We start from the raw sequence: 25483 nt of genomic DNA on the forward strand, positions 1-25483 counted from the left end.
TTATGGGGAAGTACAGGTGCCTGTCAGCAGGTCCTCAGAGCTCAATGATTTCTCCTGAGGCATATTCTGGGACAATGGATGCCACTTGTGACTTTACAATTGTGCATTCCATCACTGTGTGGTGGGGGTGGACATCTGCAGTCTCCGTGAAGAAGCAGTCAGACTTGTAAGCTGCAGGGTCAGTTATAAGATAAACCTTTCTGTGCACATTTAGCCCAGCTCTAATAAAAGGTCTTGAAAGGAGGCTGTCCTGAATCTTCTTGATATGGTAGATTTTGTGTGCTTAATCTTGTTACCTGGCTTATATTGAAGGCTTAATGTTTTCCAGAGTAGACCTGTTTGCTTTTAAAACCAACAGAAATTATCAGGTCTCTCATTTGGACAGAGGCCCGAGCACTAACCCCAGGCTCTGGTTGATGCATGTTGTGACAATACACTTGTGGTTCCCTCTATAAATAGAGTGTCAAAGTGGGATTCTCACTCATCAGTGAAGCTGAAGGGCTTTCTTGATCACCCAGTGAGGTGACTGCAGTGTGTCTGAGCCCTTATGACAGAACCTGCTCATGCTGGCTTTTAAATCAGGATTAGGGACTTGTAATGTCAAACAATAGATTCTGTTTGAGGGCTTCAGTAAATCTCTGCAACATTTTGAAAGTCCAGGTTGGAGACCTCTTGTTATACCTGAGAGGTTACGTACCTTAGATTTTACCTAAAAAACACAGGTAGGTTCCTCAGCAGACTCTGGCTCTGACAGAGGGTGACTTTGCATACCTAATCCTGTCCAAAGGCTTTCCACACAGAGCTCGAAGCTGGGGAGATGTTTGAAACACCAAAAGGAGCATCTTCTACAGCTTCTACACTGCACTTCATCAGAGCTCAAGAGGGCCTTTTACATCCCTGGAGAGAGGTGTTTTTGAAAGTTCTAATTAGTATCTGGCTTCTAAGTGAGAATCTGTGAATTGAGAGTGGAATGAACATTTGGATAGTATTTTGAAGGAGTAGAAATCCTTGATTGCTAGCAGTACCTGAAGCCATTAGATATTACAGGATCCATGTGTTTATCCATCCCCCATTCCCATCTCCTTGGAGCTCAATTTTCTAGGACTTCCATAAGTAAAATAGACACGGAAGCTGTAATATCAGTGCAAAAAGTGCTGGCTTGCAGATAATATCTTGTTGATTCTGTTGAGCAAAAGCACTTCAGGCTCAGGCCTGGTTAGACAACAGAACTCAGAGTCTCCAGTTATAATAATGAAAGATCCTTTTGTCCTATAAATCAGAAAAAAAAGATGAAGCAAAAGCTAGCTCTGGGTTTGGGTTTTTTTGTGTGTGAGAGATTTAATTAAGATATTATCATGGTTCAGTCTTCCCTGGAGCAGAAATCCAGTATTTGAAATTAATAACCTTCAGCTTTTGATCTTTACTAAAACTGAAGAACCTTTGTTGAAAGTTATAAAGCGGGATACAAATTCATATAGAAAATAAAATGTGAAAACCTAGGTAGTGAAACAGTTCTTAAGAACGACGTATATAAGTATTCCAGCAGTTGAGACTACAGGCAATCCTCAGGTAATTCTATGAAATTTAGTAACACTGTGAAATATTCTTTTTTGTCCAGTAACACTTCCAAATCCATTTCAGCTTGCAAATTGCAAGTGTATATTGAGAGACTTGATATACACTGAAAGTGAGATGGTATCTGATTTATTATGTAAGTAATACAGAACTTTTTAGGAATCTGTTTCTCTTCTCAGGAGCTGGATAATTCAGAGGAGAAGAAGAGTGTGCTGGTAACAGCTCCAGGACCTACTGCAGCTTCAAAAAGTGTCGTGGAATTTGCCAGTTCTTCACCAGCTCCCAAAAAAGCCCGGGAGGATAACAGCCTTGTGCCTCTTATCATTCCTGTGTCTGTGCCAGTGAGAAAAATTGACTTGCAGAGCCTTGAAAAGGAAAAGTCTGAGGATGGAAAGCTCCAGAGAGGCCAAACAAACGATCGAGCTCCTTGTGAACGGAAGCCTTCTGTGATAGTCACTCGGAGGCGATCTAATCGTAACACTAACATGGACACCTCGAGTCAGGTACGGAAGGACTAAGACACCAAAGATGAGCCAGATCTGTTAGATTTAATCTCACGGTTTTTAGCCGTGAACTTTCCTATTAAAGTAGTTCTATCTCAAGGCTTGAACTTGGAATGTATGTAGTCTGGGGATTTTTTTAATCATAATACTGCCATATATTTGGGCATTGCTGGCTTTTCATGACCTACAGCTAATGCTAGTACAGCCAAGCAATGCCTCACTGAATTCACTAAATAGTGAATAAAGCCAGATGGGTAATAAGGCTAGAATTAATAGTGTGTTTGTGTAAAGAGTGCTTTCTTTGTACATACACAGATACTAATAAATTCCAAGTAGTGTACGTATCTCTCAATGTGAATAAAATCCAAAGTGAAGATTTATTCTCATGGAATTGAAACCTTTTACTGAGTTCTGAAGGTCAGTACTTGATTGCTCCCCTGCAGCATGGTAGTGATGAGTGGGTGTGTAGATTTTTTTATTTTACCTCTCTTCTATTCAGAAGTACAACAGAATCTTCAGATACCAGAGAAATGGTAGGCATGTGGGGAGGTTTCTCTGCATTTAAATGCTTGACCACGTTATATTATCTTCTGTTCTCTTACCACTATCTGGTGTCACCGTGTATCTGTATCATGGTTCTGATGTATCTATACCAGGGTTCTGCTGTGCTTTTTTGTTCTCTTTTAAAGCTGCCATGAAGGTTGGACCAGATGTACATTCTTGTAAAATATAACTGCATAATCATGAGTTAGAGCTGCTACCTAATAGTTCCTCTGTCCATTCCATTCCATTCCCTGTCTTCTTCCTCTCACTTCCCTCTTCTGCTAATTGTTGAGACATCCTCCAACTGTCCTATCCAGATTTTGAGCTGCCATTAAAAAATGTTGTCATTTCACTCAAGTTTGTCAAACAACCCGAGGTTTTAAAATTAAATTAAATATGTAATTTTCTTTTCTAATAGCATGAAGATGCTGTTCCAAAGGATGAAGCAGAGGGCTTTGCCCGAAAACCAAAGCAGAGGCCAAGACCCGAGCCACTCTTCATACCACCAAAAGCTGGCACCTTTATTGCACCACCTGTTTATTCCAACATTACTCCATATCAGAGCCACTTACGGTCACCTGTCCGTCTGGCAGACCATCCTTCAGATAGGAACTTTGAGCTACCTCCTTACACTCCTCCGCCAATCCTTAGTCCAGTGAGAGAAGGATCTGGGCTGTATTTTAACGCTATCCTCTCTTCAAGTGGTCATTCGGTTCCACCTCCAATGACTCCCAAAAGTGGTCACAGAACTCTGCTTAGATCAAGTAAGTTTCACTTTAACTTTCCTTTCTTGCCTAGTTTATGATTAGGAAATGCAGAGCATTAGGAGGAAGATCATGCCCTTAGGAGGTGTGGTGGTGTGAAACTGGGGCTTCTTCATGACTGTTTAGGGAGCTGGAATAGAGGAAATGCAGTGTTGGTACATCTGGGAACTGGTGTTAAGATGCGTTCACAGGCAACCTGCAACACCCCCTGCTGACGTTCTTGGGAACGGAAAAGTCAGTTCCTCGTATCTTGAACTGAGGGGAGGAAGGCAAATTCCCGGTCATCTGAAACTCCATTATTTAGCCTGGGGGTACCTTTTTTGAGAGACGGACAGCTCTGATTAGATTTGCAAGCTGTGTGAAAAGCAAATCTCAGATGTGAAGCTGAGCAGTTCTTTCTTCTTGTTGCAGATAGTTCAGAAGTTACCCCTCCAATTCTTACAGTGGTGGGGGAAGCCACCCCGGTCAGCATTGAACCGTAAGTAGCCAGTAGGTTCATAGTCTCTTAGTAAAAGTGCTTCCTTCCTTCCTCCTAAACCTTCAAGCTGCTCCCTGTACAACTGCTGTATCTCTTAGAAGCATTAAAACTATTCTTACTGGTGGTTCAAAATATAAGTTGTCTTGATTAAAAATTACTCCATACGATAAATAGTGTTTGTTTGGGCAAATGTAATTCTGGTGATACTAACTGCTTTGTATTACTGCTTATCTGTCTCTGGGCTGAAATACTGTTAATTACCTAAAGGTGAATCTATCCTGTGTTGTTGTATATGAGCACTTCTTTGTACGCTGTATGCTTGTTTTAGGGTGGGAAGATGGTCCTTTAGAGGAAGGACAGAATGTAGCATGGAAAACTGGAGTTAGCTCTCACATGGGTGGGTCAGATCGCAGGTGTGTTGTGTCTGCAGCACAGCTGTGAGCACCTCGTTCCCCCCGGGCGAGCTCAGCCTGAAAGCCCTACAGCCCTACAGTGGCATATGGGGTGTGTGCCCTGAGCTAGTCAGCCTCATTAATCTTTAGCTGGCTGTGTGCTGGGAAACTTCAGACATATGTGGACACAGCAGCACTAGGGAACACAGTCTGAAGATGCTGAAGCTGGAATTGTGAGCTTAGGCTTCATGCCAGTCCCGCTAAATCTGAGTGAAGTTGCAAATGTCTCTGCACAGCCTTCACAGATGCTCTGGGAGTGTTACCAGTACAAGCTCAGTGCTGCAGAACTTCATCAACATAGTTCCAGTTCATTATTGTACCTAGTTAATGAACTTCTGCAAAGTCTAATCATTGAGATGCATGGCATGGAAGCACCCATATGGCATAAAAACACCCACGTGGCTCTGCATCTGATTGTGCAGTCAGCAATCTCTGCTCTAACTCTGCAGCATATCCTGTAACATTTGAGATATTTAACTCAAACTTTCCCCAAATAAATACAAGGCTTCTTTTGCTTTTATCCAAAACGGTTTATATTTTGAAAAGGGACTGGAGCATTTGCTGGCAATTTTATTTTTTCTTGCCCTTTTTCCAATCTGCCTTCCTGTTTGAAGCTCAATTTTCTACACCTGTGGCAGCAGCCTGAGCAAATGTTGCAATTGTGAATGAACACAGATTTTTCTTGTCACCTTTGCAGACCTCCTCTAGACTGAGCCTGTTCATTGAAATAAGAACATTCATCGTTGTATAAATTTATTTTGGATATTGCCTAATTCATTTTTCTCCTGTTGGTTCATTTCACATTAATCCAGGGGAACTTCTTGAACAGATATTTTTTGTGTCCCTCCCAGGTCTTGGTCTTTGACCTCTCTGTGGTGCAGTTGTCTTTGTTGTGTCTAATGGCTTAAATTGCTGAAGTTAATGACATAAAGTTAGTTGTAATTTTAGTTGTGTGTGAAGATTTTTTAATTTGTTGCTGGAAATTTCAAATCATGGTAACTTAGTAGTGCAAGTTCATTTCCTTTTGTCAAAAGGGAGTTACGTGCAGAGTTGTCTTACTGTCATCTTAAGTCTTACTGAACAGGTGCTTATGCAGGTAGATAGCTTTTAACTTTTAATCACAATAAATTAATAACCCGGTGTCATTCTGTGTTTGGCAGCACTGCTGTGGTCAGTTATGTAGACATATCTTTCTTAAAGGAAATATGGCAGGAAGCACTTTTTTTTTTAAAGAAAAAATGTTTAATTTGCTTTGTAGTCTTGTCAGAAGTCGACTCTAACTTGTGATTACCCAATATAGTGTTCCTAATTGCTTGTGCTTTGCCAAACCTTCTGTTAATGCTTCTCAAAAGGTTATTTAATTGCAGTGATTTGGAATAGGAAATGTGATAATGAAGCTTAATTCTTTGTGAAGTGGTACAATAGGCAGCTGTTGTCACAGATCCTTGTGTCCTACTGGTTTTGTAGTTCAGTTGCATCAAAGTCATCACACCTCAACTAGGCAGCCTTAAATATACCTGTGGTGCATCAGCTGTGAACTTCCTTCCCAGTGCACGGCCTCATTTCTGAATGTTGTCACACTCAGCTCCCATGGAATCCCAGGAGCACCACTGGTGCTTACAGGCAAGAGCTCCTGTTGTACTGAAATGGGGGCTTCATCAGTAAAGGAACAGTGGAATAATATAACTTGAATGGATCTCTGGAGATCATCTGGTCCAAGTCCCTGCTCAGAGCAGGCGAAATTTAGGTTACCCAGGTCAACTCTTGCAGCAGAATTCTGGTTTTATTTGGACGTTGCAGGTATGAAGTGTAATTCATAGTTTTTCTAGCCCAGAGATGTCATATTCCAAGTTCTGTTTAAAAAGGAAAAGCAACTTTCAAGAAGCCCCACATTCTTTCCCTCCAGATTTTCCAGTTGTCTCTTTCCTTCTCAGAAGTGAAGTCAGAGGAGTCTGTGTCTTAAGACACAAAATCTCCCAAATTTCCCAGTGCAGTTTTTACTGCAAAACCACCTTTTTATCTGTTTCCAGGTGGCAGCAAAGTGTCAGTTTTGAGCAGTTATCCCTTCTAGGGCAGATTATAGTCCATAACCCTTTCCTCCTCTGTGTGAAACTGCATGCCATAACAGTAAGCAAGACTAATCACAGTGAGCAGAAGACTCCACGTGAACCTCACTGCAGTCCATCCCAGTGTGCTGAAAGGAGAGCTGGCATACTAGGGTGGTTGTTTTGCTTTGCCTTTTTTAGCAAGGTCTTCTCAGTCTTGCATGAAATCTCTTGCTTTTCATTTTTAGTCTGGATTGTGCTTTTTCTGTCCAAGATGAAGAGGACAAGTAAAGGAAAAATTGAAAACTCTACAGTGTTACAAACAGACTTTAGTGTTTTCTTGGGGTTCTTTGTTCTTCATGCATGTTCCACCTTAGTGCATTGAAACAAAATTACTTTTGAGAAGCAGAATGGAAACAGTTACAACAAGGGGCATCTGAGATGCGACATTTTCAACTGCTTTAATTCTTCCCTGCCCGTGGCTGTGATTTGAGACGTGTAATGTCCCTATTGCTTTACCTTCAGCAGGTGTTGGAAATAGTAGTTTTGGGGAAAAAGACAGATAGTATATGGCAGACCTGCCTAAAACTTCCCTGCCTACATCTATCATGCTTGATGTCATCTTGCCATCACCTACTGAGAGGAAGTTAGCATCAGTCTGTGCATCTAGCAGATTGTGAAGGAAGGAATTCAAAAAGAATCCCACCCCACTTGTGTGGAGCTGCTGCTGAATGGGTGATGAAATTAGAACAAGTGTATAGGGTAGTTAACTTCTGCATCACTTTGTTTACACATGAACTGTAAACTCTTCCCCTTAAGTAGATCTGGATCTGCTATAGATGCAAAAGAAATGGTTTGCAAAATCTCTGTATGTGTTGAAGTCAGTCATTTTTTTGAACACGGGCTTTTCCAACACATGACATCTTATGATGCAGGTGCTTCATGACAATATCAAAATAAGGAATTGGGTGTAAAAGAGGGAATTAGGGTGTTCCCTTCTCCTTCCATACCCATTTCTTCCCCTTGATACCACAGCCTCTTAGGACTTCAAAACACCCTATTGAAACACTTGCTAGTATCTCACTGGATTTTTGTGCAGGTTGTGTATTGTTTCAAGGCCTCCCCACACCTCTTCCAAACTCCTTTTCGTAATAGACACGTGTGTGTCATTTCAGAGGACAAGAAAAGTCTGGAGGTTGGCATTTCTCAGAAGTTTTTGTTATTATTCCTTATTGCACTAGATCATGCTTTTTCTCTGGTAATTGGGGGGGAGGGGGGGGAAGTGGGGTGGGGGGCACCAAGCCAAGACTTGAGAATTATAGCTAATCTTGCCCTGGGCAGGGAGTTCTACTTTTTTCTAGTGAAGCAACTCCAGAATTTTATCATCTCATGGGCACTGCCTGATCTGCTCTCTCCAAAGAAGAGCTTCTTTCTCTATACTTTAGTATGTCAAGAGCTACCAGTGTGGTGCTAGTTGACTGACATCTGCATGAGGAACACTTTTACATTAAGTATATAGCAGAACAGTCTTTCAGTGGGGGTTCTTACCCATCTCTGTGCACACAGCCACATTTCCTAGTACAGAGTAGAATCTCTGCGGATGGTCACCTTACTTAAAGCAAGTGTAGTGCTCTGTGGGTTGCTTGTAGTGAAAAATGTGTCTGCTAATTCAGATGTAAAAGTACAACATTGCTGCTAAAAGGATGGGATTTGGGTTTGGTACAAAAGGAGCAATACAGGTTTCATTGTTTTATATTTTTGGTTTCAGTTGTTAGGAAGAGTACCTGGAAGACACCAGCTTGTATCAAGATCATAAAGGACCGAATTTTGATCCTGCTTTGAATGGGGAGTTGGACCAGATGGCAATGTTTAGGTTGAAAAGGACTTTTGGAGACTCTGGTTCAGTTGTTGGCTGACAAAATGCTAATACTAAAACAAGCTCACCTATCTTATGTCTGAGGAGCAAGTTTGCCTTAAGAGGACCCTGTATGAGAGCCTCTCAAAAAGTGATGATTTTTGGAAGCTAATAACTGTTCTTTGAGCAGCTATTAGGAGATGCTAATTTAAATACAGTTTCAACCTATGCTGATAAAACAATGGAAGCTGGTAATGGATGTAAAACCTCTCAACTTCTGAGTTATTTATGTAACCTACAACACTGTTGGTGTTATATGCAAGAGCCTGCTGCAATTGTTTCTTCATTTGTTTCTTCATTAGTGTTTCTAGCAGAGATGGAGACTTCCTGGATATTGTAAAGAGGGCCTGACTGTAATGTTTTTCCTTCTCTGCAGGCGAATAAATGTAGGAACTCGCTTTCAAGCAGAAATCCCATCACTCCAAGACAGAGCTCTGGCAGAAGCTGATGAACATAAAGCAGAGCTGGTGTGGCAGCCATGGGGTGACTTGGAAACCAACAAAGTCACACAAGAGAATGGTAAGAAGGTGGAAGGCTGGTAGGACAGAGTTGTCACAGTGATTGTAGGGGTAACCACATATCTACTGTAGGCATAATTTAAAATCTTTTCGAGCTGCCAGTCAAGTGACGTGTTTGAGTGGTCTTGAAAACAGTTTTAGGAGCAAAACTTGTTTATTGGATTGCATGCATGGGGCAGGGAGAGGTTGGTAGGATTGGTTCTTTTAATTGTGAGAAAACTGGGACCATTGTTTCTATCAGGCCAAGAGCAGCCTTTTGCTCAGTGAAGCTTCCTTGGTTTTGTTAACATTTGAAAGCCACATACACTCAAATCCTTTGTTTTTGAGGGAAGTTCTAGACGTAATAGTATTTTGAAAAAATCAAGTTGTAGACAGAGGTCAGGATGAGGAAGCAGGAGTTGTGGCGGCTGGTAGCAGACTTGGGAAGCTGTCTGCTTTTGTTGCACATGGGTTGTGGCCTGTATAAATCCTGAAGGGGAGAGGAGGTGGGCAAGCTTGGAAGAAATATTTCTAGTGAGAGAGAAAAAAGGGTCTTGTGAAATGGAAATTCACAGTATAAGGGCGGATTCAAGAAATGTCTGAGGTGAAGGGAGGTGGGAAGACATTATAGGGGGGAGGAGGTTTGCAAGAAACTCCATGTGTAAATAGTGCTGTATGACCTTGCAGTCTAATGAATAATGGGGTCCAAATTTGACCCATATAAATTTGCAAGGACATTCAGCTTCTCTGAGTTCTACTTTCTGTTATGTCTAGTTCTCCTTCAAAAGAGTAATTAATCATGCAAATCCTGTAGGAAACTTCATTTTAATCTTCTTTTCTGAATTTTTTTGGTACCCCTGTGGAAACAGTGGAAAACCTGCTATCTGCTGCCTGTTCAAGCATTTTTCCTGGGGCTGGAACCAACCAGGAGCTGGCATTGCATTTCTTACATGAAGAAAAGGGAAGCATTCTGGTGAGTCTGCCCGGCTGTTCACCTCAGTGTGGTCAGAGATGTTAAGGAAGGTCAGGTAACCTCTCATTCCTGAGAGGAGAGCCTTGCACTTTCCTTTCAATGCATCTGGTTCCCATTGTTTGGTGTCCCTTGTATGTCCCTAAAGTGGGTTCTCACCGATGTACAGTGCCATATGCTCTTGCTATCTTTTATATTTCCAACTTGGACATGTTTGGCTTTTTAACAGACACGCTGACAGTCTATCAGGGCAAGTGAGCCAAGTCTGCTAAATGAATCTTAGGTGTTGTCTTCTGGGAAGATTACCATGTTGAAAGGCAAAATAAGAGGCTAGGGTTGAAGGCTGAGTCAAGAGTGCAGTGTCTTGTACCTCTTTGTTTTGGTAGATCCATTTGACTTCTCTGGTCTCTGTCTATAGAACAACTGTGCTGCTAATTTTATGTCAGTATTGTAAGACATGATACACTTCCATTATTGCCCTTTCACACCCGTGGGAGGTAATATCAAATAGCCGAGCAAAGAGCAAAGCTTTGTCATCCTTTTATAGTTCTGTGACAGATTTAAACTGGCATAAATCAGTCCTGTGGTCAGGAGTATCTCACACTTTTGTCTGGCTGCTTGTTTCCCATCTCCTGGCACTGACACTTGTGAGACTGCATGGACTTGCATTGGAGAAGAGATCAAACAGAAAGTTTTTGTGTGTATGTGTTAGGTTTCTGCCAGCCCATCGTTGTGAATGCTGTTGTTGGCATTAGGGAGGAGCAGGACTGCCTCTGGCAGCAGGAGCTCATTGTTCAGGTGGTTTAAACTGCCAGTGGCAGTATGATTCCATTGTCTCCTTCCTACAAAATTTGAAAACGTTTCTGGTTTATATGAAAACTAAAAAGTAGCTTGAGAGGTGGGGTTTTTGTGTGTATAATCTTTCAGTCACATGACTGCTGTTTTATTTTGAAATATTGCTTAGTCAAGTGAGATCAGATTGAAGTGACTGCGATGTGTAAGACAGGTATCGTTTAGGGCGCAGCATTTTTGGATGTGTGTGTAATAGGCCTTTGGTTAATGTGATGCAAGGTCTCTGTCTATGGAATTGGCTCTCTCCCAATACCCTGGTGGTTGTGTCAATTCACAGATATGAAGAGGTGCCCAGAATGTACCACTTGCCTGTGGTACCCAAGATTAGGTGGATAGTCAAGAATGTGATTTTGAAAGTTGTCCCAAGTGGTAAACTGTGCTCTGGTTCTTTTCTGTTAGCTTGCCACAGAAAGGAGAGGATTAACAATTGCCTGATCTTTGTTTTTAATACCCCAAACATTAAATTAATTATTTTACTTGTGTTTATCTAAGGGAGCTCTGACCAAACTGCTGTTGAAGAATCCAGTGCGACCACCTACCCACCCTTTGGCAGATTATCACTACACAGGTTTGTTAACTAGGAATTTTTCTATCCTTTTCTGATTTTTTGGGGTACTCTTGATGCCTTAAGAGGCCTCCTAGAAACAGAGACCAGACAGGAGTAAGGGAATAAAGGTAGGTATTTATTTGAAAGGCCTTCAGAGGTACCCCTGGGGAGCCAGAGGCTGTTGCCAAGATGGACCCCAAGACGAACCCCAGGTTACAAGTTCTTCACACCTTGATAGGTTTGGTTCATTTGCATATCAGGGTTAATTCTCCAGTTAAAGCTTCAGTTTAATGGTGTAATTCCCCTCACTTGCCCCCCTTAGAGGCTCTTTGGTTTATACTTTTTCCTTGGAGAGCAGGCCTGGAGAGGCTTTGTTATGTCTACCTAGCATGAGAGAGCAGAAATTAACAGGCTACAAGAAACTTCAGAGTTACACACTAAGCAGTACAGAATTTGAAAAATATAGAAGTTAAAACCTAAGGCATCACTCTGTTACATTACAAGAAGATTAAAAGGCCAATCCTCTCTCATAACTCAAGTGATGGCTTGCCAGAAATTTTGCTTGTGCAAATTATGACACTTAAAACGTAAGAAACACTGCGTCCTCCTGAACATGTGCATGTGTATTGGCATATGCATGAGTTCTGATTTCCTTTATAGGGAAAAGGGAAGGCAGTCCCTTGGCACTAAGCCACAGAGAATGCAGAAGGATAGCCAGTATGTACAAGAAAGACTGTGGTAGCCTTAGAATCACAGCCTCTCTGGCATGATTTTCCAGGGTGGAGTTAAGCAGGGGTTTTATGGGGAATAGTTTCCAAGCTTGCTGAAGAAGCCTCAGCCAGCTATGGGTACCTGTCAGTGTTTCTTCAAAATTTATTAGTCTTGCAGCTAATTAGAAAATAGTCAGCCATGTGACACTGACTTCAGTGATCTAGGGTGACCCAAGACACCTGAAAGACCTGATGTAAAGCAGTAGCGAGACATCTAATAGCTGGTGCCACAAAGCATACAAATTACATCTCTTCATTACTACACATGCCTACTGTAGTTATTGGCAAATATTACTTGAATACCATCTATGAGGAAGGAGGGGATTCAGAAATGTGTTTATTATTAGAGGCAAAGAATATTTGAGGAATACTGGAGACGTAGTAAATCTTCAAGTACAGATTGCTGCTGAAAGAGAAGATCCTGTTCTCCTGCCCCACCATTTCCCTACTATAAAATCTTATGACTGGGCCGCCACAAAGTGTGTCACTTCACCTTGCTTGGGCAACATCTTAGTTCATCTAATTGAGTGGTTTTTGCAAGCTGAGCTGAGTTAACCTGTGGTGATGAGCACTAGATCTAACACAAAGGAAGTGTTGAGAGGAGAGCTGAGGTGGAGCAGTAAGGGAGGAGTTAACAGCAGTCTGCAGTTCTGCTGTAGTAGGTTCGAGGAGAGACTGCACTCTTACAAGTGTGTACTGGTCTTATTTAAGATGAACATGAAGAAAATGTACATAGAAGAGAAAACATTTGAAATTGTATGGGCTTCCTTACAACTTATTTTTACCTACAGGATCAGACAAGTGGAAAGTTGCTGAAAAAAAGCTATTCAACAAAGGCATTGCAATCTACAAGAAAGACTTTTTCTTGGTCCAAAAGCTTGTAAGTTACTTTTTTTTTTTTCATTACAGCAGTGATACATTTTTACATGTTTGTTGAACATTTAATACAGAAAGTTCAATCCTGATTTTTCTGAAACCTCAGTTTTAAGCATTAGGTCCTGCACTCAAAAGATTTCAGAGAAATGTCAGCATCTAGCACAGCATAAAATCTCATCAGAAAGCTAGAACAATAATGTTTTTTTTGCTGTTCTTGTTTACTTAGCCCTGGTACTTAAAGTGCCTTACTTTCATTAGTCCATGCTGCAGATATCTCCTCTGCAGAGCACATTTATAGAGCACTGGTAGTGTTTGGCTTAGATGGCTTGCTGATAAAATTAAAAAGAAACACATCTTTGCCACTGATGGAGAGGAGCAAAGAAGGATATGTGAATGATGCATCCTTTAGCTCTCTCTTTCCAGTTTTGTGACAATGATAGTAAAAATGATCACTCCCATATTTTGATGAGGTATGGCATGTCAGCAAGGGGGAAATCACCGAAGGAGAGTGCAAAATCAGGAGCTGCATACATATTTACTGAATAAATTCCCCCAGAGCATTTAAGTTGCAAAAGCTCAGAAGCTAAGAATATATTCCAAAACTCTCAGAAAAATCACTGATACAGAATACGTAGATGGTCACAAGTCTGTGCTGATAATTGTCTACCATCATATGCCTATGAAATGCACATGGCCAAAACAGGAAAGGGCTGCAAACCTTCACTTCCATTTTTGGGTCAGTATTCTGGTCTGGTCTTCTCTGACGGGCTGCTGGAAAATAAAGCTCCCCCATAAAACTGAGAGGCTGCTGTCAAGCCTGATAGCTCAATTGGAACATTTCAGAGGCTAAGAGGTGCAGTAAGCTTACAAAGGTCCAGGTTCTGTCACTTTTACATTAACCAGCTTTTCTTTGGAAAGTTTGTCCTGTAGTTCTCAGTGAATAACAATGGGAGTAGGGGATGGGCTGTGGGATGAGTCAGACAGGCAAATATGACACAGAAAAGGAGACTTGAACAGCAGCTGTGGTGGAGTGGAGACTACTAAGGAAAGAAAACACAAAGTGTATTTATTGCACTCCTAGTAATTATAAGTCGTCTTAAAATCATGTAATCCATTGGACTTTCATGTTTTTTAAACAACAGATAAAAACCAAAACAGTGGCTCAGTGTGTGGAATTCTACTACACATACAAGAAACAGGTGAAAATTGGTCGGAATGGGACCTTAATCTTTGGGGACATTGATGGTGCTAATGAGAGATCTATGAAAGATGAAGCTGAAGTTGACATAAAGGTAAGTAATTTCCTAAATTTCTCTCACCTCTTTTGGACTGTGGTGTGAAGTCTTGTGTGTTATCTCATTTACCGGTAATATCAAAAGCACAAGCAATCTGGCTTCTCCACAGGAGTCCAGACTCACAAACTTGTGTCCTGTGTCACATAATGACATTTACTTACAGACATCAAAATTAACAGTTCCTTTATCTTCTGGTGAAGAGTTCCCATAGGTTTGCACGTGTTCTTCCTCTCAGAAGGGACATCTTCAGTGACGAACAGGGGCATGTGGAGGAGGAGGAGGAAGAGGAGGAAGAAGAGGAGGCAGAGGAAGGGTTGGATAACAGAAAGAGGAGCGCAGATGCTCTGAAAGATGAACAGACACTACAAGATGGTGTAATAGTAAGTGGTGCATTGTGCATGCTGTGCTTTCTATGCCACCTTCACTCTGCAAATAGTTTAGAAAACAGGTGGGCAGTTCCAGATGCAAAAAGTTTCCATCTCTAACTTTTTCTGGAGCAAGAGATTGAGCTGAGGTAGCTCAGAGTGTTACTATCAACCAGACTGTGTGCTGTCATGGGAGAACTGGGATGTGTAAGGTGGAAAAATGCAATGTATTCTTTGTGGCTGGTGCACACAGAGGGCCATGATGAGAAATGTCCTTAAAATAGCCTGAAGACTTTCTCATTAAATAAAACCTTTGTCTGGAATAAGTGAAGCACTGGAGCTCAGCCACTGTCTTCCTTCTGATGCTGGGTTTAAGTGTCACTTTGCCTCAACTCCTCTCCTCTTTGCAAAGGCCAATGACACCAATATGAGACGTCAAGAGGCAACTGTCATGAGCAGAATTGGGAGGAAGCCAAGGGAGACAACAGTGAAGCCTCGAAAGCCTATTACTGCTCCAGTGCAGAGAAAGAAGAGGAAACAGAAGATAAAATCAGATGCTACCAGTAAAACACAAAACACAGAAAACACATTTCCATGTAAAAAATGCGGCAGGTAAGACCAACTCTGCTTCCAGCAACAGTCACAGAATCACAGTAGGGCATCTCCTGTAGAAGTTTTTTCTCAAATGAGCTTTCAGTCTTTCTATTTAGGCCGTAGACATTGGCAATAATTTTAATGACATTGCCCCACTAATACTTGCAAATTAAGGGTTGTTTTTCCTCAAATGGCATGAGACACCACCTGCATTTCAACTGTGTACAGTATTTGGTGTTAAGCTGCACGTTCAAGCAGCTGATGTATTGGCCCTCTGTAATGCTTACATTTTTGTAACAAGAAGTTTCTATGTATTTGCTAGATCACATATTAAGAACGTGGTGTAGACATAAGAACAGTGGTGTAGAAACACAAGACACTAGCATGGTTATAGCAGCAGCTATTATGCCAGTAGGTGCATAGTTCCCCTGGTTACATTTGCAGCTGTCTTTGGTGGATGTCAAATATATTTGTATTTCCTCACACAGCTTTAGTAGTTTTTGTAGGTGTGTTGCCAACAGAATAATAACTGCCAAGAAAATTCAGTTCCATACATAAGTTGCTTACTCTTAAAACAACAGTCTTGTAATACCACTGGTTATCCCTTTATTTAAAAAGATACTGAGCTGGGGGATGGCAAAAACATGCAATCTGTGTCCAGTTACATCACCAGGGATGTGACAGATTCCTGTGATGCTGGAACTTTGCTGAAGGCACCCTGTCTCTGCCCATGGGGAGCATGTGGCATTGGAAAGGGCAGTGCTGTGAGAGGTCAGGCAGTTAGGATTTGGTCTTGGCCTCTGACACAGGACAAGCAGACAAGGATTCTTAATGGTGTCTGAACTTCACTTGTGCCATTTGATGCAAAGTCCAAATAGTTAATGGTGGAAGATGGAGGAATAGATCACAGAAATGTGAAGTCAGAAGGAAAAAGCTCAAGCATTTCAAGCTGTGTGGACAAGGCTCCGGAGTGGCATTGGGCTGTCATTTGCCTCCATGCTTATGGTACTGTTGCAGCACAGGGGTACACCTGAAAACTAGGGCCCCATTGTGTTAAGCAGCATGTGCATAATTCAGATACTGCCCCTCTGAATTCAGAGCTGAATGAGAAATGGCCACAGTAAGAAATACAGCAAGTGGTTTGAGGGTGCTCAGGATCTCCTGCTAGCATTGCACCTTGTGCTGCCACACACCGAGTGGTGTTTGCTGTAGGTGCTCTATCTCAGAGCCAGCGGGAGTTCTGGAGCTGAAGCTCACGAACTCGAGGCTGGAGCAGCAGAAGCTCTTTTGGAGAAGTGATGAAAGAGGCCATAGGAGGGGCCAGTGCTAATGTACATGTGTGCCTTCCTCAGGGTGTTCTACAAGGTGAAGAGCCGCAGTGCTCACATGAAGAGCCATGCAGAGCAGGAGAAGAAGGCGGCGGCGCTGAAGCAGCAAGAGAAGGAGGCAGCGGCGGCGGCAGCAGCAGCCCGCAGCCAGGCCCAGCAGGAAGAGAGCAGTGACAGTGGGAGCAGCAGCGGCGGGAGCAGCAGCGCCAGCTCAGATGAGGACGGAGAAATATAGCAGCAGACCAGAAGTGGAGGGAGTAGCAAGGCTGGACCCAACCTCCCTCTTGGCGGTCTCACGTTTTTTTGCTTGCACTTTTCTTACCTGAACCATCAGGTCTCGGTTTCAGTGCTGCCATTTCCTCATGTCACATGTTCCACTTCACCTTGCCAGTACTGACCAAGCCAGAACGGTGGATAACAAGATTTGTTTAAACTTGGATTTTTTTTTTAAAGACTAATAAGATTTCTATTCTATTTATAATGATATCCGAGGTACATAATAGAACAATGTCACCTGCAGTGGAAGTAAGTTCTCTCAGGTCAGTCAGACCTTTCTTTTTGTTCTTGTCAGGAATCATGGTAGTGGGACTCTTGGATATAAAGGTTTCCAGACTGGAGCAAGAAAATGAAGCTCTGCTCTGAGCTAAGTGTATCCAGTTACTGTGACACTTGTGATTTCTAGTTGTTTCCTTTCTCAGCAAGTTCTTCTTCTTTTTATGCTTTCCTGCCTTTCTTTCTGAGCAGTTATTCAGGCAGACAACAAGTTTTGTGGAAAGATGGTGTGCACTTTTGACCTCTGTTTCACAAAAATGAAAAGTGGGATGAGCAAGACAGTCTTCTTCCTTTTGAGAGGAAGTTTATTTTTCAAATGGAAGCCTAAGGTCATTTATCTTATGGTATTAAGAATGTAGCAATGAATATAAAAATATCCTGTGGGATTAGAGTAGCCACAGGCTTTGCAGGTTGTCTCATCTTGGAAGACAAAATAGTCAGCCTTTGATTAACTTAAAGAAGTCTGGGCTTCACAAGTGCAAGTTGAAATGAAAACTGCTGGATTTGAATTTGCATAAATGGGAGCAAGTTTGTTTAGTGAAAATGAACCCAGATCTTCTTGTGTGCGGGATTGTGTGCACCTCAGAAATGGGAGGAATGGACTCTCATCTCCAGCAGTGATCCCTCTGTGAACGTTTTTACCTCTCAATATCCTCTTCTGTCCTGTAGCAGCCCTCATTTACTCCTTGAAATTGCCATCATCAAGCTTTTATGGCGGGGCCCTCGTTTCCCTGATAGTTGCTGTCAGACAGTATGTACATGCAGGAGAAGCTTGTCACCTATTTGCACACCAGTGGGCTGGGCAGTGCTGCCTGCTGGGTTGTCCTGGTATGAGCAGTGCTCTTTGCTGAAAGGCTGATTCTTCTTTCAGAACTGACACAAGCTAGTAGCCCAAAAAGTCTAGCCACCAAAAGCTCCTCGTGAAAGAGTTAAGAAGAAGTGGCCCAGGTGACAGATGTTAGATTCGCACAGGATTGTTCTGTACATCTTTATAGCCCACATTTATCATTCTTTTGTAAGGATGCAGAGAATCCCTTGTGCTTCGTGGGCAGCTGGTCCCAGCCTGTAGCCTAGCTGCCCAGTTCCCTCCCTCCATCCAGTCCTTAGGAGCAGCACTGATCCCCAGCTTCTTGGGTGCTGGCACTGTGTCAGACCAGACCTGTACTGAAGGAGCTGATTGCTCCTGCCTTCCCCAGCAAGGATCCAGGAGATGATGTTGTATGTGAACTACAGAGTGTACCTGATTGGCAGATATTTTTTTTTTTTAATCTTGACCCTTCCAGCTGCTAGATAAATTCCTGGTTAACTATGGAAAGAGGCTCTAACCTCCAGCATGTCATCTGTCACTCTTCTTGCCCTGTAGTTTTATGCAACTATGATGGCTTCGCTCTCTTGTTTGGGAGACTGTATTGTACAATGTTTGCTTTGATGTATCTATGCCTTTGCATAGAATCCTTTTTCTGAATAGTGGAAAGAGTTAATACTCTTACAAAATCAGGAGGAGTACCATTAAGGACTGCACTTTTTGCAAAGTTGACACTTTCACCTGTAAGTGTTCAATTTTCTGTCAAGATTGTATTTTTCATTCCTATCAGAACTGGGTTTTATGTCAGCATTTGGATGACTGTTCCATGTTCCATGTGTATGGGTCTTATTGACTAACCAGGCTGTGGAAGCAGATGGCACATCATGAACTGTTAAAATCATTCAAAAACTGCAAAGAACTAAAAGCTGCTTCTTTAAAAAGAAGCTTAAGCAAATCAGTCTTCCTATTAAGGGTTTCAGTGTTGATTGTTATCTTTTTTTCTTTTATAAATTGGAGAAAATGCTTGTCTACCATTATTGTAGGGCCCTTGCAGACAACAGAAGCTTTAGCACACTGTGTCTGGAGGGACAGTAGGTAAAACAACTGCAAGCATCATTACAGTCTTCCAAAGGCCACATCTTTCACTGATTTCTCCCTATTTTAGGAAACTGATATAATTTTTCCTCTCATCAAGGACAAGCCATTGAGGTGCTGATTAGAACAAATCAGAGATTTTCTTTATTTGCAGAAAAATGTTGTGTATATTATGTACTGATTCCAGTACTGGTTGTTCCTCTCCCACCTGGCTGTAGTATAAGGTAGAAGAGAACAGGAAACCTGGACACAGTCTGTCACTGGAAGAAAATCAGGAAAGGGCTTTTTCTGAGGCTAACCTCTACAACAGCTGTGGGTTAGCAGGGCTGACCACAATCAGGTAAATGTGCCAAGTAAGTGGCATCAAGTTGGAATGTTTCTGAGCATATTTTTGAATTGCTAGTAGCCACCAGAAGACTTCTTTTCTGGCATGGTAGTAAGGAAAACAGCTCCTCCAAGTGTCATCTTAAAAAACAAACAGGCAAGCCAAGCCTGCTGCCCACTGGCTTATGGTAGGAGTTTGGAATTGATCCTGCATTTGAATTACATCCTGCCTACTAGCAAAAGTTGGCAGAGAATTGTTTTTTAAATAAAGAACAAAACCAAAACCCAAACAACCAACTCCCATATTCTGTGGACAAAGCATTTGAATGGAATTTATCTAATCTGGAATGAGTTATGTCCTACTCTTAGTGGGGGAAAAATAACTTGAGAGGCTCTTTACTGCAGTGCAGTGTTAATTTAAGTTTGTGTTATTCCAGTTAATATTTAAAAAAACCCACTTCAAACAAACAAAATTCTTGTCAATGTTCTGTTGATATGTCTGTTTTAAAACTCCATGCTCATTATTTTCCATCGTTTAAAGGCCTGTTGATTGATCCCCATTTAGTGTAAGGGTTTGCTGCTAATTTAGAAAACGGGCAGTAAAAAGTCACTGGTTTGAACGAGGTGTCTCTTTGCTTTAGCTCTTTTATATGGGAACAAAAATAAGATTTATAGACTGCAATTCTGTAAATGTGTACTAATAGACTTGCCTTTTACAGTGCAAGATCAGGCTTCAGGTGGTCATATAGTCAGATGGCTGTTTCAAAACCATTACCTACTTGAGTCTTGATGCCAGCATAGGGCATCACAGAGATGCAGCAACAGGTCACGTTGTGCCCTGATCATGTACTTCTGCCTGTGCTTCTGCCTGCCCTTTACAGAGAGATTCAGTCTTTCAGGTTTGTGATTGCATGGGATAGCATCTGAGTTTTGTAAGACTCTGTGTGTATGTAATTACTAGATAGATGCATGCACTTGTGATGCGTATCTGATATAGCTGCAGGTGTTTTGCAGTCTAGCTGCAAGAACGACTCTGCATTTTAATTTATTTGATGTTTGTTCATTTACTGATACAGGTGATGGTATCAGAGAGAACTTGGCTGTGTAAGTTGAAGGCCTACAGAATTTCACTCAGCTGTGCAGGACCATGGAATTTTGCTGGCTAGAAACAGGTAGGGATGTAGCTGCTTAAAGGCAGGGCAAAGATAGAAATTCAGAAGCTCAAAGGTAACTCATCTGTTAAATCCATTGTAGACAAAGTCCAAATTAACTAAAAATACTCTCTGATTTATCAAACTGAGGCGTTTGGTCATTTTTATCATTACAGCAATCTTAGATTAAAATCAACATTCAAAAAAAGTGTTTCCTTAACCACAAATGTGGTTTCTCATTCTCAGCAGTTACACACTTCTTAATTCTCTTTCAGGCAGTGGACTAGAAGGTTCCTCCAGATACATACTGTATTTTAAAGAAATAGGAGTAGGAAGGACGGTAGCCATAGGAATCTTGTCTGCTTTCATACAATGGCACATTTAGTCCAGTGCTTACCAGAAACCTTATTCTGATCCCATTTTCCCACACAAACCTTCTCCTTGCTTTATCTTCTGCTGTATGTCTGGAAGTTTATAAAGCTTTAAAGAAACAGAGAAGCAAGTCTACCAATCATGTTTGATTTTGGGGGGTGGGGGTGAGTTTCTATGTAAATTCATCACTTGGGTTCAGCTGCTTTACTTTCCCTCCTTCTCTCCTGTGTCATATGTTAAGAAGACACAAACTTTGAATCCCAAGCTGTCTAAGGATCTTTCTTTCCAAGACTAAGATTCCACTGACAGCTGAGCCTAAAAAAACCCTTAACTTCTCCAGATTAGAAGACAACATATATTTTTATAGAAATGTAACTGTGTATTTTAAAAAAGTTTCCTGCAGCTTCTCCACATGTATTTTTCCCCTTGTAGTTCAGATTTGATATAAACTTTTTTGTGTGTTCATTCTTTTTATGTTCCGTTTTTAAATTTGTAGTCAAAGCTTTGGTGTACTGTACAGGAGCAGTCAGCCTTTGTAATTACTGTATAAATGCTTTATAATAAAGTATATTACTTTTATTTTAATAAGTGAGCAGACACTTCCTTTTGTGTGCCTGCTGCCTAGGGCACCTTTTAAAAGACTGTTACATGTTTAAAATGTACATATATATAAATATATTTACCTGTTGCTGTACAGTTGTGATAGACTGGACTGAATTTATTTTTTGTGTGCTTTTTTATAAAATATTAATACACTAAAGGAAATCTTGCTGATGTGATTGTAATGTACTATGTAACTTATTTACTTAATATCCTCTATATATCTAAAAAACCTTTTATTAAATGAGGTTTAAAAAATAGTTTCTTAGCTGAGTTTTTTGATGGTGTGAGGGAGTGGCTGGGGGTTTGTGCGGGCTGTGGTGCACAGGAGGCTGTCACGAGTCCTTCTGTTTTGGTACTTAACCTTTTAGTTAACTAGGCTACACAGGTGTTCTCACAGCTATGGGCATGATGTCTTTAAAAGCTACAAATGCTACATAAAGCAGGTGGCAGAAATGTGTATCAGTGCCTGACTGGTGTTCTGTGAGATTGCACCTAGGATCTAAGGCAGCATACCTGTTAATTTACACTGACCTTTTCAATATTCTTGGCAAAGCTGGCAGGAGAAAGACTCAGCCCAAGACATGAAAACACTAATTTTTTCAGCTTAGTGTAGAAGTCCTTGCTTTAGTTTAGTCCTGTGCCTGTGGCAGTTGATCAGCAGTAGTGTTTGGAGAAAAAAATGGTATTTTCCCTGGTGCGCAGAAGAGACAGGGAACACCAAAGCCTTCACTTGAGGTAACAGACCAGGACTTTCAGGCTTTAAGTAATGCATTTGCATCCCTGTCAAAGCCAGCTGGCAAAAGTGCTGAAGTTTAGTACTTTGCATAAAAACTGAGGCTGTGCAAACAAACCTTAGACAATGAAAAAACCCACACATTTTGAGCATTTTGGGTTCTATCTTTTTTTACTGCTGGATCTAAGCCCAAGCTTCTGGAAGTTATTTCAGCTACTGAAAGAAACCTTATAAAGCATTTTAGTGATTAGTAAGTTTCGAGTTAGTGGTATTGTGAGGAATTCTGCAGTAACTCCCTGTATGTTTTCTAAATAGCATTACAGGCATCACTGTGGGATGCTGCTCTTGACATTATTGCGACCAGCTGCTGTGGGGTAGAAGGAGTTTTCTTTATATCAGAGTTTTGAAATTACATTTCAGTGACATGGTCTACCGAAGGCTAGAGTTTTATTAGAGAGGCTTATGAATCAATTAGCCTTCCCCCATCTGGGTTTAATGGAACTGATTGTATATTACTGTTAGCAGAATTTAAATTCAAAGTGAATTAGTAATTCTGTACTGAAGAAAGATCAGCCATTTCTCAACCTTACTTGGATTTTTTTCCCCATATAGCAGCAGTAGACTTTTCTCTGAGGACCTAAGAATAAATTCTGACAACCGATGTCTTAAAAGATTGAAAAATATTTATGTATCAGATGACAACAAACACAATATATCAGCATTTTAAAAGCCTTAAGTTATTTTCTATTCTAAAATATAGAGGCAATAAGGAACAGCATTTACATGCTATCATACTATAAATACATTGCACCCTGAGCAGCTAGGAAAGTTTAATGAGAACAGAATTTAGTTTCCAAATACTCTTCACAAGCTGAACTATTTCGTTACACATCAGCCAAAGACATTTGTATAAAATAAGGTTATATTATTTTTGAACAAGTTTCACAGAATAACATTTATAAACATAGGCCTAAATAATTTAAACACAGCAAATTTAACAGCTTTTTGTGCTACAAAATTTTTGTATACAAAAGATAGCCAAAGGGGATGTTAAAAGTGCTTCTCTTGCTTGAAGGTTTTTCTAGATGAGCCTACACCCGAGTCATCTGCTGGTTCTCAGGTCTCTTCTGTCATTTTTCCTCAGTTCTCAATAATCACGACATGCATCAGCTCTTTGAAGACAGGTGAGTGTGCCAACAAGCAAGCATAAACCTAGCTAGTTCCTACCACTTATTTAATCTTAGGATATTTCTCTAAAGAGTAAAGTGGATGCTAGTCCTCCATAATTTCACTGGGAAAAGCAGAATTCCACATGGCTTGCACATTTTACATGGGTGCTCTTTTCATCCATGAGTAAGAGTGTGCTTACTACTTCACTGGATGTGGTGTGATAGGAAGAGCAAAGTGTACAAGTGAAAGCCAGGCCTCCCAGCATCTCACTCCAATGTCCCTGTGGGCACACAGGCCCACTGTCACTGTCACTTTACACATGACATCGTGTAGCACCAGCAATATGCAAACCAGCTGTTATAATTCTGCCACCTCTCTATGTTTTCCACCACATCCAGTGCATAGTTTTAAAGTGCAAATTTAAAATTTTAGGGAAACTTTACTTTAGAGGAGTAAAAGTTTGGGGGGGTTGATTTGTTCTTGTGAGTAATCATGGCTCATTAGGCAAAGCAAGGTTAAGTGAAGCTTCCAGCTTTGAGACGAAGCATCTCCTGACAAACAAGAGCCACAGTTTATTCTTTTCTTACTGTATTGTTTCAATGCGACTGGCACATGGTTTTTATCAGAAGGGTTTTAAATTATATGCTAAGACTGGATGCTTCCTTCCTTCAAGAATGATTTTTTTTCCTTTTTTGGTGGTATTTGTAATGCAGCCCCCAAAGAGCTAGTGAATTTGTGCTGTTCAATCCGTGGAAAGCACCAGTGCCAGTGGGCCACACAATACACCCAGCTCTACCACCATCTACAGTACTTTTTGGAATGATTCCCATAGGTATAGCCTCTATTGATCACTTACAAGAGCCAGGAACTGCTCTTATCCCTCACAACATGTCAATGGAGCTGTGTTTCATTTCAATCATCACAACATAGTCAGAACACGAAGTTTCTATTTTGCTCTCAGAATGCCCCAAAATAGCCAAAGTGTAGAGTATTTGCTGTATCTAACACAACCTTCAGAAATGTACAGACTTAGGCCATATTTAGATATTAAAGAATCAACCAGTAGGATCACTTGGCATTAGACTGTGCTTGTCACTCCCTTTTTCTCCTGTCCCATTCATGTATGGAGCTAACCCAGCCATACACACCACTCTTCCAGATGTGCTGGGAGAGACCAGGTCCAGAGCTTCAACCACTTTTCTTTGTGGCCAAGCACTAGGAGAAGAGCACCACATGGTCTATTCTGAAAGTATCTCCAAACACAGAGATGAATTTGGCATCTCCCCTTGTTGGGAACATTCAGAAGGCAAGTTTTGAGTCAGTCAAGCTCTGGCTCACATTACCCACACTGTAACTACAGTTGTCAAGGGCACAGCCAGTCTCCTGTGGGCCCTCCCCCAGCAGCTGGGGCCAGTAGGACCTGAGTGTGCCACGGGCTCTGTACTGCCCAAGCACACCCACATTGCCAAGAGTGGTTGGCTGCAAGTGAACAGTGGCTTGGCTTCAAATGACGCCCATATGAAATGGCTGCTGACTATAGACACTCTCCTCCATGGTGCTTCTTGGTCAGTGCTGCCTTTACTTATGATAAAGCTAGGAGAATACTTCTAAAGAAATGACAAACTAAAATGAAGTTGTCTAAATCCAGTGAACTAAGGAACTAGTTTCAGGTAAAGAGAACAGCTGCCTGGAAATAAGTTTGTGCTGGGTGAAGAATGTTTCCAGTTTTTGCCATTGTGCTCTTGACCTTATTTTTAGTAACGGATCCAAATCAAACTCAAAACTCTTCAGCAACTGCCAATTTAAATTGGAATGCTTTAGAATTCCTCTTAATAATCACAAATTAAGTAGCAATATATTGAAACTAAACTGTGATTGTCTTGTAATCATCTACTTCACAGTGTTCACTTAGAAACTGATTAGAAGAATCTTCTACTACAATTATACCTGGAGCTTGAGATCAGTACCACTGTTGCCTGGGCCAATTCTACCATTTTATCTCTGAGCTTGACTTCCAAGATTTCAACTCCTGCCACATCTTCACAAACAAAATAATTAAGAGTGGCATTCTGCCCCCATCCCTTCTATGCTTGGGCTGGAACCAGCAGATACACTTGTTGCCACTTCAATTTAAAAAAAGATGGTACCACAAATTAGAAGAAAAGCTTGTTAAAAAACCAAAAAGGAACTGCAGAAAAATCTACTCAGGTGACTCGATCTATTCTTCAAAGAGAAGAAGAAAAACCGTACTACTGGCATCCCACAGTGCAATCAGGTATGTCTTCATTGTTTAATGCTTTTCACTAGAA

General features: G+C 41.2%; 1 protein-coding gene across 3 annotated transcripts in view; it reads left to right on the forward strand.

The window, feature by feature from the left end:
* Positions 1-21528, forward strand: part of MIDEAS (mitotic deacetylase associated SANT domain protein) — a 55651-nt gene extending 34123 nt beyond the window's left edge. For 2 of the 3 annotated variants that reach the window (XM_042047898.1, XM_042047899.1), the window contains exons 3-13: positions 1755-2078; positions 3040-3385; positions 3797-3863; positions 8652-8794; positions 9642-9745; positions 11087-11162; positions 12703-12791; positions 13930-14079; positions 14283-14462; positions 14860-15059; positions 16394-21528. In XM_042047898.1, coding sequence (XP_041903832.1) covers positions 1755-2078; positions 3040-3385; positions 3797-3863; positions 8652-8794; positions 9642-9745; positions 11087-11162; positions 12703-12791; positions 13930-14079; positions 14283-14462; positions 14860-15059; positions 16394-16604 — 1890 coding nt within the window. In that variant the 3' untranslated portion in view covers positions 16605-21528. Of the gene's footprint in view, positions 1-1754; positions 2079-3039; positions 3386-3796; positions 3864-8651; positions 8795-9641; positions 9746-11086; positions 11163-12702; positions 12792-13929; positions 14080-14282; positions 14463-14859; positions 15064-16393 lie in introns of those variants that run through there. The other variant, XM_042047900.1, reaches the window with a different exon arrangement.
* Positions 21529-25483: the final 3955 nt, after the last annotated feature.

Source organism: Corvus kubaryi, unplaced genomic scaffold, assembly GCF_017639235.1.
Source record: "Corvus kubaryi isolate FWS band 111438036 unplaced genomic scaffold, C.kubaryi_AGA036_p1.0 66, whole genome shotgun sequence".
Lineage (NCBI taxonomy): Eukaryota > Metazoa > Chordata > Aves > Passeriformes > Corvidae > Corvus > Corvus kubaryi.